A 12675-nucleotide genomic window follows, 5' to 3' on the forward strand; every position below is an offset into this window, starting at 1 on the left:
CAGGTATGTGAGCAGCATTTCTCTGTTGTTGAGGTAACGTCAATTTTAACTAATGTTGTCATGTGGTTGAACTTATAAAAATGTAAAATGATTTTAAATTTTTAAATTGATCAAACTTTTCATGTTCTGTTTTTACCTTAAAAGTAACTAGTAACTAAATCTCGTGACTAAATGTAGTGGAATAAAAAGTAGAATTTGCCTCAAATGTAATGAAGTAGAAGTATAAAGTTAAATAAATGGAAATACTTAACCCCTTAACGATTGTCACAAAATCACTTCAAACCGCCTCCATCACATACATGTGATGATGGAACAGCAATGTTTGTACAGAAACATGTTATTGAATTTCAAAGCCCTGTTTCAGCAATAACAGCATCAATAAAAGAATCTACATACTTGAGACTGGAAATGACTACGCCCATGTTGTAAACACAGGGGTTACAAATAAATTCTATATGTATTCTTTGGTATTCAACAAGCCCTTTTTTATTCATATGTGATGATATTTCAGTGTTTTGAAACTTGACCTCGCTGTACAAAATGAGCTGTTGTGTTGTGGCCTCTAGGATAATCACAGGTTCATGAAACTTTACATCCACAAACTAGAGACCTGGAGCATTCAGAGGATGTGTGGCATTACCAAATCACATTGTTTTTACATGTTGTTCCTCAAAGTTTCCCCTTAAGCTCAGGAAAAAAGATCATACAAAAAAAATCCTTATAACATGTTTTACTCTGTTAAGATAGTCATTACTGAAGAAATGGCCTACAAAGTTGTCTCTGGTGCTGCACCCAGCTACCTGAACGCCCTGATTCAGGCTTACGCAACCTCAAGACTGCTGCACTCTTCCAATAAACGGCGCCTGGCTCTGCCACCTGTTAGCCCAAAACAATCCAAACTCTTTGCATTTCTTGTTCCCCGCTGGTGGAACACACTACCAGTTCCTACCAGAGCAGGGGCGTCCCTCTCTACCTTTAAAAACCTGCTGAAGACCTTCAGCTCTTCAGAGAGGACCTTCTCTCATAGCACCACACCTCAACTCTACTCCTTAAAGAATCCTCACTAGCACTTATTGCTGCACTAATGACTCTTATTGCACTAGAACTTGATTGTCCCCTTTTTTTCCTGTAGGTTGTTTTGGATAAAAGCGTCTGCTAAATGTAAATGTAAGTAAAGCAGGAAAACATCAGCACAAATGATTACGAGCTTTTGAAATGACGCTTGTTAGACAGTAAACAGTCCTGTTTGTTCTCCATGGCGTTATGTAAAACGAACTCCGTCATAGCTGATGTGGACTTCTTCTTTGGATCAATGGTAATGACTCACGGCTCTGTGACTTCTGTGTTGTCTTAACCAAATGTTGGCAGTAAAGTGGCTGCACTAAAGAGCCTGTAATGTTGTTCTGAGAGCAGTCAGGTCAGCAGAGCATCAAGGAGAGACGAGAAGAGGGAAGAAATTACCGGACAAAGTAATCGATTGAGGCAACAGTTAACCAGGTAAAGTAAAATTACTTAAAAATTGCTGTTTTTTTCAACGGAGTCTGGTGGCTTTAAGGAGAGCAGAGATAACAGCTTCAGTTCCCTTTGGAACGAGACAGCAAGGTTCAGCAGTGAAAGTATTTTAAATAAAGCTACATTTACATCTTATGTCGATTCATTTACGTAACTAAAATACATTGTTCAGCTTCTAAGATTTTTTGGGGGGGAAATCTCCTTAGTTTAGATGTATATTTTACTCTCTTTTGTTTTACACATATATCTATTGTGATAGAAATTAATTTTTATTTGGCTGAATTTGAAACCTATGAAATATACACTATTAAAAAAGTCTGTAGATTTTATGGTGAAAAACTGCTAAACCATGACAGTAAAACACCATAAAATGATAAATGGGTTAATTCAGTTTCAGTAGCAATGAAACACCATAAATGTAAATATCAGCTAAAATAGTATTTTTTACAATTTAAAATGTATATATTTATATACTGTAATATATATATATATATATATATATATATATATATATATATATATATATATATATATATATATATCGACATCCCTGTAATTTTTGCATTTATTTATTGTAAAATATTTTTCTCTCTGTTAAATGTACTAAACACCATATCTCTAAAACAGTATTTTTTTTACAATTTAAAAAATAAATAAATGTACACTGGCATCGTGTTTTTAACAAAGATATACTGTAATATATATATATATATATATATATATATATATATATATATATATATAGACATCCCTGTAATTTTTGCATTTATTTATTGCAAAAATATTTTACTCTCTGTTAAATGTACTAAACACCATATCTCTAACAAAAATATACTGTAATATTTAATGGTGAAATCTTTCATTTATGCGCAATTTATAAAGTATTTTCTTGTCAATTATATGGCAGAACACCATTTCTTTTGATGGAAAAATGTTTTGTTTTTTCACGGTAAAATATGGGAAAAAATGGCAATCTTAAATGTAAAATCAACAGTGCTAATATAATTTTACCGTAATATTAGGAAAAGTTGCACCGTATCTATTACGGTAAAGTTCTGGCAACCACAGCTGACGGTTTTTACCGTAAAAACAACTGTTTTTTTTTTTACAGTGTAAACATCAGTAAACATGTTGTTGGAAAATAACTGAGAAACATTGATTAACAGAATTTACAGAAACAAATATAAAAAGAAGCAGTTTTGAGTAATTTAGATTAAAAAAGGTCAGATTAATGTAACACCTGAAGCTAATGATGTGTGTATTGATATATAAATAGAATTACTCTCCCATTAAAATCTATTTTAATGTTAAATGCTGGGATTATTTACTCTGTCTGTGAGGATGAATGAAAAACAACAACAAAAAAATGGGTGAAATAAATGATGGCATAACACTTATGCTTACTCAGGGTGTAGAGGTTATCCTGTTAGTATTTATAAAACAGTACATATATGTTAAATAGTTTTTGTGATTAATGATTGAATGGCACCTTTCTTTCTGCTTGTTGGACAGTCAACAAGGAAGTGCTCCGCTTTTTTCCCCTGGTGCATCATGTAAATGATATTCATATCAATGGATCCTTTTTCAACCATATATACAGGCACCTTTGACTTCTGCAAACACTGATAAGGTGGCTGTAAAAGAGCAGAATTACACAATTTGCATGTGCTAGAAACAGGGAAATGTTCACAATGTGGGCCACTTTAAGCACTGCAAAAAGGTCACACTAAATCTGAGGGAAATGATCTTGATGCATGGACAGATAATTTCACTTGACAAAATTTCTTAAATTCAGATTGTTAAATCTAGAAATAAGCATGTTGAACAATTAAAATAAGAAATTAACTCTTAAAACAAGATAAATTATGTAACACTTCTAAATCTAAATTTTTTTTTTTATCTTGGTAATATACTAATGATTTGCAGGTCACTCTGCTCGGGCCAGTTCATCACTGCTTGCAGCTTTAATTTATCTTGTTTTAAGAGTTAATTTCTTATTTTAAGTGTTCAACATGCTTATTTCTAGATTTAACAATCTTAATTTAAGAAATCTTGTCAAGTGAAATTATCTGTTCATGCAGCAAAATAATTTCCCTCAGATTTAGTGTTTCTTTCTTGTTTTTAGACACACCTTTTTTTGCAGTTCTTCTTCTTCTTCTTCTTCTTCTTCTTCTTCTTCTTCTCTGATTACTTATTAAACTGGGGGGAATGGTAGTTTAACTCTTTTTTCCTGACATACAATAAGTGTTAAAATGCATTTTCTTGAAACTGACATATTTTGTTAGAATCATTGTGTTTTGTTCGCTGCACACTAAAATATTAGTTTCTTCTAACAGAGCAAAGATGCAGTGGAGTCTGTTTGTGCTCATTCTGATGGGTAAGTGGATCTTCTTATCAGATCTACAGCAGTTTGAACTAAAGTCACATCTGGAGTCATAAAACCGCTTTAAAGCAATAAAAAGTCTAATGAGTGGAGTAAATAGGAGCAGCTTTTAGGAACACTATCCCACTTATTTAAGCTACAACCATTCTGGGGCTCCTTGTTTGAGTTCTTCACTAAGGCCCTTTATCATCCATGTATCTCAGACCCGTTCACCGTGTTGTTCGGGGTGGCTGATCTAGATGGTGTAAAAAGTAGTTGTGAAGCTAAGGCTATTTCCCTTTCAACATTGTTAGCCAGAAAGCTAATTTTACAGTCTTGGAAATCTGAAAGGGCTCCTACATTTGAAATGAGAGCTGGGTAATGTATTACACTTGGAGAAAATCAGGTACATCATATCTGCTACAGAGCATATCTTTTTTTTTTTTTTTTTTAATCTGGCAACCTTTTCTCGATTTAATGTCTAAAAACTGAATTAGTGCTATTCTGTTGCTGTGCCATTTATTTTATACCAACAGTTGAAACCAGAAGTTTACATACACTATAAGAAAAAACAACACATATGCTTCTTTTCTCACTGTCTGACATAAAATCAGAGAATCACTTTTCCTGTTTTAGGTCCGTTAGGATTACCAAAATTATTTCTATTTGCTAAATGGCAGAAAACATGAATTGTATGTTATGTTTGTCTCATTTAAAAAAAACTGTACGGTTCTGTGTGGCTCCACCAACTATTTCTAATTTGTATATATTTTTCTGTTATGAAAACAATAAAAATAGATACCCAAAATAAGAGCACCTTTTAAATTAAAAGTGTGGTGTAAGAAGTGGTCGACCACATGATTTTGATTTAATGAACAGATTCTGTTGTCTGTTTCTCTAGGTCTAGGTCAGTGTGCCTTCTCCACATGTCCCCTCTATAAGTACCACTTTATTGATAAGACTAAGACCTGGACAGAAGCCCAGAGCTACTGCAGAAAACACCACACTGACCTGGCCACAGTGACTAACAAGACAGACATGAAGAGAATCTGTGGCAGTGCAAAGAATGTACAGTCTGGAGTCTGGATTGGGCTAACAGGAACCAACAGGAAGTGGCACTGGTCTCTGCCAGGGGTGGAGTTCACTGAAACAAACTGGGCTACAGATGAACCAAACGATAGCTCGTTTCCTGGGAACTGTGTGCGTTTACAACGGCCCCAAAGTTATAAATGGGCGGACAACGGTTGTCTAGAGGAGTATAAATTCGTCTGCTACAATGGTGAGAAAATGTAGCTAATAATCCACTTCCTTACTGAATCACATAATGCTACTCATGTAATTGACTCATTCACCATATTTAATCATTAATATCTGAGCTGCACTGGAATCCAAAGAAAGGAATCACTGTTTCACGTGTAATTACAAGAATATGTTTCCTCAAGACAAAGTTTGTCTTTTATTTTTTCTCCACAGAAACAAAACAAGACGGTAAAAAGTTCCATTTCATTGACGAAATCAAGACCTGGCCACAGGCTCAGAGCTACTGCAGAGAACTCTACACTGACCTGGTGAGTGGACTCGATCAGTTAAATGACACAAAATTCAAGGAGGAGCGTCAGCAGCATGAAGGAGACTTGTGGATCGGCCTGTTCAGAGACAGCTGGAGGTGGTCAGATGGCAGCAGTTTCTCTTTCAGAGACTGGGATCCAGAGCTTCAGAACACAGCAGGAAAAGAATGTGCTGTGATCTTGTCTAATGGCACGTGGAAGCCAGAAGACTGTGGTGTCAAACAACCCTTCTTCTGCTATGAAGGTGAATATTTTAGAGATAACAAAACAACTCCAGCAGTGAAATTAGTCAGAAGATAACCCTGATACAGAATTAGTTTGGATGTTTTTGTTTATACATGTATTTCTTTCAGTGGTAAGTATATATCTTCATATCACATCTCGATTGTGTCTATATTTTCACTCTACAGCTGTTTCATGTTGTCTGTAGTAGTTGTTGTTGTTGTTGTTGTTGTTGTTGTTGTGTCTCCACCTTCTATTTTATCAAGTTACAGTGACAGAATAGTAAAGAATATTATTCTCATTTTAATTCTCAACATATGAGACACATTAAGTTTGCCGTTTGCTCTTAAACTGTTGAACAATGCATAAAGTATTTTTAATAATGTTGATGACATATTTATATAATATCATGTGACAGCTGTTATTTACAGTGTCCTGCACTGTAAAACTTTTCAGTACAAATTTACTGTAATTAACTATCAGCAACTACACATGTACTTTGTTTTTACATTTTCTTACTGTTTAAAACAAACCCCATTGTATTACTAGTATTACTACACTCTCAAATTACAATCATAGGTGATTTTATAAATGATTATTTTAAAAATATGGATATTATACAGTTACTATCTGTAATTAGTAGTAGTAGAATAAGTAATGTTTGTTTTTGATTTTTTACATTAATATGATGCTAAGTGTTTACCTTCTTATTAATTTTTTTTCACAATTTCTTACAATTTTACTTTTTAGGGGAAAAACACAAAAAGTTCCCTTAATTTTATATATATATATTTACTCAGAATTCACTGTAATGTAAGATTCAAGACCATTTAGCAATTAAATAATACTGAATAATAATAATAATAATAATAATAATAATAATAATAACCTTACAGTTAATTATAGTAAATAAAGGCATTCTCTTAATGTAGCATCTCTGGCTGAATGCAAATAAACACTTTTACAATAGTTAAGAAAACAAAAACAGCCACTATATGACAGAAGAAAATAATAATAAATCCAATAAACCTTGTGTCCCTGTTAGCCAGCCACTATAGAAGCCTTTTAGATACTTTATATCAACTTTAAATGAATTACGAAGCACTCGTTATATACTGTTCGTTTTTCATTTCACCATCCACTTTGCTTTATTTCCTGTCACTATCTTTCAAATTAAAAGCACCCCTTTCACACTGGACGCCACCTTTTCAAAATAAAAGGATCACAGCATTGTAAAAACACCCAGAAAATATACTAACATGAAAAACAAGCTATATAATATAAATACACCAAAGGTCATTTACACTTAAAGTGCTGAAATGACACGTTTTTTTCTCCCAGATTGCATTGTAATATCTAGTATAATATCTGGTATCACACTGAATACTGCTCAGATTTCACTGTACATGTACATAATAAGGTTCACACTAGTCTCCATCTCTTCCATGGCAGATCACGTGATCCTGATCAACCAAAGCATGACCTGGGTGGACGCCTTAGATTACTGCAGAGACAATCACCGTAACCTGGTCTCCATCACCAGCCTCAACCAGCAGAGGTGGGTCCAAGAGAAAGCCAAGCAGGCCGACTCTGACTACGTCTGGCTGGGACTGCGCTACACCTGCACTCTGGACTTCTGGTTCTGGGTCACTGACCAGGCGGTCCACTACAATAACTGGAACTCAAGAGTGACGACGGATGACTGTGACATGTCCGGAGCCATGGACCGCACAGGAGAACATAAGTGGGTCAAAAAGAATGACGAGGAGAAGTTTAATTTCATCTGTTTCAAGTAAAAACCTTCTCTGCTCGCTGGCAGCAGACACTTTGTTTATTTACTCACTTTGTTTGCAGTGGTGTGACGTTTAAACAATATATTTGATGATGATTGAAAGGCATTCTGGGAAATGTAGGAAATAATAGTCTAAGAGGGGAGAGGAAATACTAAGAGACTTTCTAACATCATATTTTAACCCTTTATCGGGCGAAGAACTATATTTGGTAACTTCAGTGGATATCAAAATGTCTCTCTGTTTGGTCGTAGAACCACATGGACTTGTACGAGGAGAACTTGACGATGACGGCATATTAAGGCCAAGTATGAATCAAAATAAAAATACAAACCGGGGGGGTGGGGAGGCGGGAGGTTGGTTGCAAATTTACTAGCTTAAAGTTGCAAATCTACAAGAAAAAAATGTGCAGATTTAAGAGATTTAAAGTGGCAAATCTGTATGAAAAAAGTCGCAGAATTACGAGACAAAAGTGGGGAAAAAACAACTTTTTTCTCGCAGATTCACCACTTTAAATCTCATAAATCTGCACATTTTTTTCGTAGATTTGACACCTTAATCTGGTAAACTTTTTTTCCTCAAAATATTACCCCCCTCCACCGGGTCCATATGTTTTTTTACACATTCTGGTTGTATGCAATATCCTCCAATATTCTCTAGGGTTGAAATTTGAAATTTGCAAGTATTTCAATGAGTGCCCTATTAAAGGTTAAATGAAGAGAGATTCAGTGGTGGAATGTAACAAAGTTAATTTAATCAAGTACTGAAGTACAGTTTTGAGGTTCTTGTACTTCTCTAACCAGCTTAAGTTACTTTTCAGGTCGAGATTCAATATAAAAAATGTGATTCATTTCAAATGGCTGTGCATTTTTATAAACTAAACCACATAAAAGCATATTAAGTCGATAGAATAAACCTTAAATTGACAATGGTGAAATGCTCCTTACATAAATGAATAAAACATGTTGATCCAATAATATAATAATGAATACGTTTTGAATGCTGGATTTTTGTATTCAGGAACACCTGAATTATCACTATTTGTTATTTTCTGAAGTTGTTGTTCTCTCATTTTTCATTTACTTTGGAGGTTGTGTTGTTTTTTGTTTGTTTATGATCCAAAGAAGTCCTAAATAGAGTGTAGTGGTTTGATTTTGCTTTTATATAATCGACACGAAACATTCTTTTTTTTTGTCTTTCATGACATTTTATGGAGTTCTATGTCAACGGATAAATGTTTTCTTTGAGAGTGAATAAAGTATTAAAGCACAGAGTGGTTCTCTCTTTTTCAGTTAATATCTTGGATTTAAAATTCTTAAATGGAGTCTCCTGTTTGGCTTAAATTGGTCAGTTAAGCAGCAGTCGATCAACTGTCCCGTCACAACAACAAAAAGGTTTGATGCGTGTTTTAAATGTTGTGCAGCTCAGGGTCCAATGATGCTAAAATTAATGTTAATGGATAAATTAATGGATTTGCACAGTGGTGGGCCGTCAGGGCCAGCAAGGCCTTCTCTGCTGGCCTAACATAACCAGAAATCATGATCATAATTATTATTACTTTCCCTAAATATCTAAAAGTATTCATATTCTCTTCATGTCATATTATGCTCCTTCCAGTGCTGTTGTTTTTAGGTTAGAGTTTTTATCCAATCAGAATTCAGCTATCTTATGTTGCCAGGCTGTATGAAATCTGCCCGGGCCTTCAGAATCAACAATGCGGGCGTCTGTGCACTGTAAGTGAACGGGCAAATACAGTTGATAGATAGTTGCGATAGCCAATCAGATCACGAGTTGTGTCAGTAAGGCCCTCTAGCTAGCCTCACGTTGAATGTGACATTTACGCGTCCTGTGATTGGATATGGATACTTACTAGTTTGAGCCACGGCAGTGCTATGCAGATCAACAGAGTCACACCCGGCCGGGACTGTTAACGGTATGTAAATAATCTGGCGCAGCTGTGTGGTTGTACTCAAAGCAACAGGTCACAGAAAGTCGTGATACGTCACGTTTTGACATGAAAAAGTTTTTTCACAAAGAGACTTGTTTATTGTGTCGCTGTCGCCAAAGTATGGCCGTCTTGTTAGTGTCTTTCTGATATTAAACTGCGATTTTGCAATTAATTGTACAATCTTGTTAAAGCTTGCATATTCTTTGTGGACTCATTTAATAAAACTTTTTGGAAAGATACTTTTAAAGACCCTTTTATTTTTAAGTTTTGACAGTAGCATACCAGATATGTTTTAATTGCTGATGCGGTATTGTTGATTTTTAAAATGCGCCGGATAATAGCCCATTTTGTACACAACTGAGGTGATGCAATGCCTAGTAGTGCTTCAGTGTGTTTCTAACTACTCTCCAGTCCTGGTGTTATAAATGCTGGCATAATGAAAGGTATTTATTGACTAAGTTGGACATCACTGAAGGCCTAAGTGTGAAATGCACCGCCCGCCACTGGATTTGCATATACCTGAGGTGTGACAGCCTCATTGGCTGGTGGGACACAGAAACTGTTCTTTCAATCCCCAGTTTGAGACAAAAGTCTCCTCCAAACCCGTCCTCTGTCTCTTCTTCTCAAACTCCTTCAAGGAGACAACATGTCTTCTGGCCTGACAGAGGCCTCTCTCCTCCTCCAGAGACCACCTCTCTTGCAACTCCAAGGGACAATCCTGGCCTACAAGGCCCAGAAATCCAGCCTGTAAGGCCCAGAAACCAAGCCATTGGGCCTGTGCTGAGATTCATGTGGCATATCCAAGAATCACAAAGGAATCTACACAAAATTATGCAGCCAACAACACAGCAAGTGACTCTGAACACACCGAAACCCAACAAGGAAATGATTCTTTATCCAAGGGATTTCTGCTTCCACCTTTTCAACTCTGGATTCTGTGGTATAGTCCTGGGCGAGGTCAGAATATAACAAGCAAAAACAAGTTCGTTAAACTTTAATCGATGGTTTTGATCAGATGTGTGTTGTTAAGTTGACTGGTGTGATGTTAATTTAGCCCTCTGAGGCCCTCTTACAATTACATAGATGTTCAAGTAAGCATGGTCTACTGTTCTCCCAAGAACAAAACACACACTTTTACACACACACACACACACACACACACACACACACACACAATCTTCCACATTTCCTTCGCTCCTACAGCCATCAGGTTGTCTGATTCTTCAAGAGCTAACAGACTAACTAGTCTAGTCGTAATCCCCATAGGCCCAATAGTAAACCCAGAAATGTTGAGTACCCTAAAGTTTTATTGCAGAAATGTCATCTATAGGCCTTGTTAAAATAATTGATTATTTTCTATATTGGTAAATTATTTTATACTTTATTTCTGCTTCTCTGTCTCTGTTCTCTGTGAGTGACGCAGGTCACTATCAAAGGTCAAACCTTGACTGTAATAAATATCTCTATGCATTTATATTAAGTCAGACTTGTGTTTGTGTGTTAATATTGATGTAGAAAACTATGATTACTTTAATTACATATATTCCATTTGCTTAAACTGATTAAGATTCTATAAATCACAAAGAATGACATCCAGATATATTGATGCACAGTTTTTGCTGTGTGTGTATGTGCATTTGTGAGTGTGTGTGTGTGTGTGTGTGTGTGTATGTGTGTCTGGAGAGGGGAGACCACAGAAGGCCAAATGAAAATCCCGTGTGAGAATCTCTGTAAGTCATAACAAGGAAAAATGTTTGTGCTAACAAGTTTGTTAGTAGGTCAAGGCAAGGCCTGGTTTCGACAGCAAGCAACCAGGTGGCATGACGTGCCGTTGTATGCATTAAAACTGGCGAATGAGCGGATCAAGAAGGCGGGACTTCCTGGAAGAAATCGACCAGCATGTTTTGTAAACAAATGTTAGTATTTTAATGGGTTCCAGGGAGAGAGTCGTGGTTCAGACTTCACGAACTGAAACACGTCTGTTTGTATTCAGGGACATGAGTTAATTTTGAACCCGGAGATCTCTGTAAAGTGCACATTTTTTGACGTATTGTAATAAAACTTTTGTTAAACTGAGAAACTTGGACGTCTCCAGCTTTTCATTTCCCCATCAAAGAATGCGCAGAAAAATGGTGAGTTTTTTTCTGTTGGTGACAGATTTTTTCTGTCGGTGACAGATTATCAATTTTCAAGGTTTCCTCATGCAATTTTTCTAACAGCCTAATGGATGGAATTTAACTTGGTTGCTAAAAGTTGCTCTTTGGGCAATTTGCATAATTAGCATAATAAGACAATAAAGTAAAGACACCACAGGTGAATAGGGTAAAAAATGATAATAATAGATATCACCATGAGACATTCTCAGTTGATTACTTATGTTAAGAGGAGAAAAAAATGTATTGCATGTTTTTTGTATTTTAATGTTTACATATGCAAATGAGGCCATAACTCATCAAATATGCACTCATTTGCATACAGACAAAATCAGATCGATAAAGTCAAGCTCAAAATATTTTCTCCAAAAGTAAACATGTATACTTGGGGGTCTGAGTTGAGTCTGAGTTGGTGAAAACCTTTAGGGAACCTGGTCAGGAGGCAGTGTTGACCTATGGACGGACAGATTAAGAAATGAAGTGCCCCATGCAAAATAACTATATAACAGCATACACACACACACACACACACACAAGAACTACATACAATATGCAAAATAACTATATCCAGCATGCACACATACACAAATGCACAATAACTATATACAAGAATTATATACAACATGCAAAATAACTATATACAGCATGCACATACACAAATGCACAATAACTATGTACAGCAAAAAACAGACCTTTATACAGCATGCACACAAACACACACAACTATATACAAGAACTGCAAACAGCATGCGCTCACACACACACACACACACACACTGTAAAATAACTATATAATATAGTATGCAAACGCACACACACATACACACACACACACATATTTAACAACAACCACACAATCCCACTCAATAGCCTTCACCATCTTCATAATGTCTTTCCTCATTCCCTTCAGTCTCATCATCTTCTTGGTCTTTATTTGTGTGTACTCCAACTGATTCCAACCTTTGTTTTAAGGATAAACTAGTGCAGTGTCCGTAGGAAGTATGTATTCATTAGCATGCTAATCGTGAGATAGCACATAACACAGTATGCTGCACTAAAAGTACATTAACATGAACCCAATTAGCTGATATACTATGTTGCATGTAAGTATCTCATATCA

General features: G+C 35.7%; 1 protein-coding gene across 1 annotated transcript; it reads left to right on the forward strand.

Moving 5' to 3' along the window:
- Positions 1 to 1437: 1437 nt before the first annotated feature.
- Positions 1438 to 7847, forward strand: LOC131989454 (C-type mannose receptor 2-like). The gene is made up of 5 exons (XM_059354680.1): positions 1438 to 1497; positions 3849 to 3889; positions 4776 to 5153; positions 5348 to 5686; positions 7117 to 7847. Exons 2-5 carry the CDS (start codon positions 3856 to 3858, stop codon positions 7458 to 7460), a joined length of 1095 nt encoding a protein of 364 aa, XP_059210663.1. The 5' UTR covers positions 1438 to 1497; positions 3849 to 3855; the 3' UTR covers positions 7461 to 7847.
- The last annotated feature ends 4828 nt before the right edge of the window (positions 7848 to 12675 follow it).

This window comes from Centropristis striata, chromosome 17, assembly GCF_030273125.1.
Source record: "Centropristis striata isolate RG_2023a ecotype Rhode Island chromosome 17, C.striata_1.0, whole genome shotgun sequence".
Classification (NCBI taxonomy): domain Eukaryota; kingdom Metazoa; phylum Chordata; class Actinopteri; order Perciformes; family Serranidae; genus Centropristis; species Centropristis striata.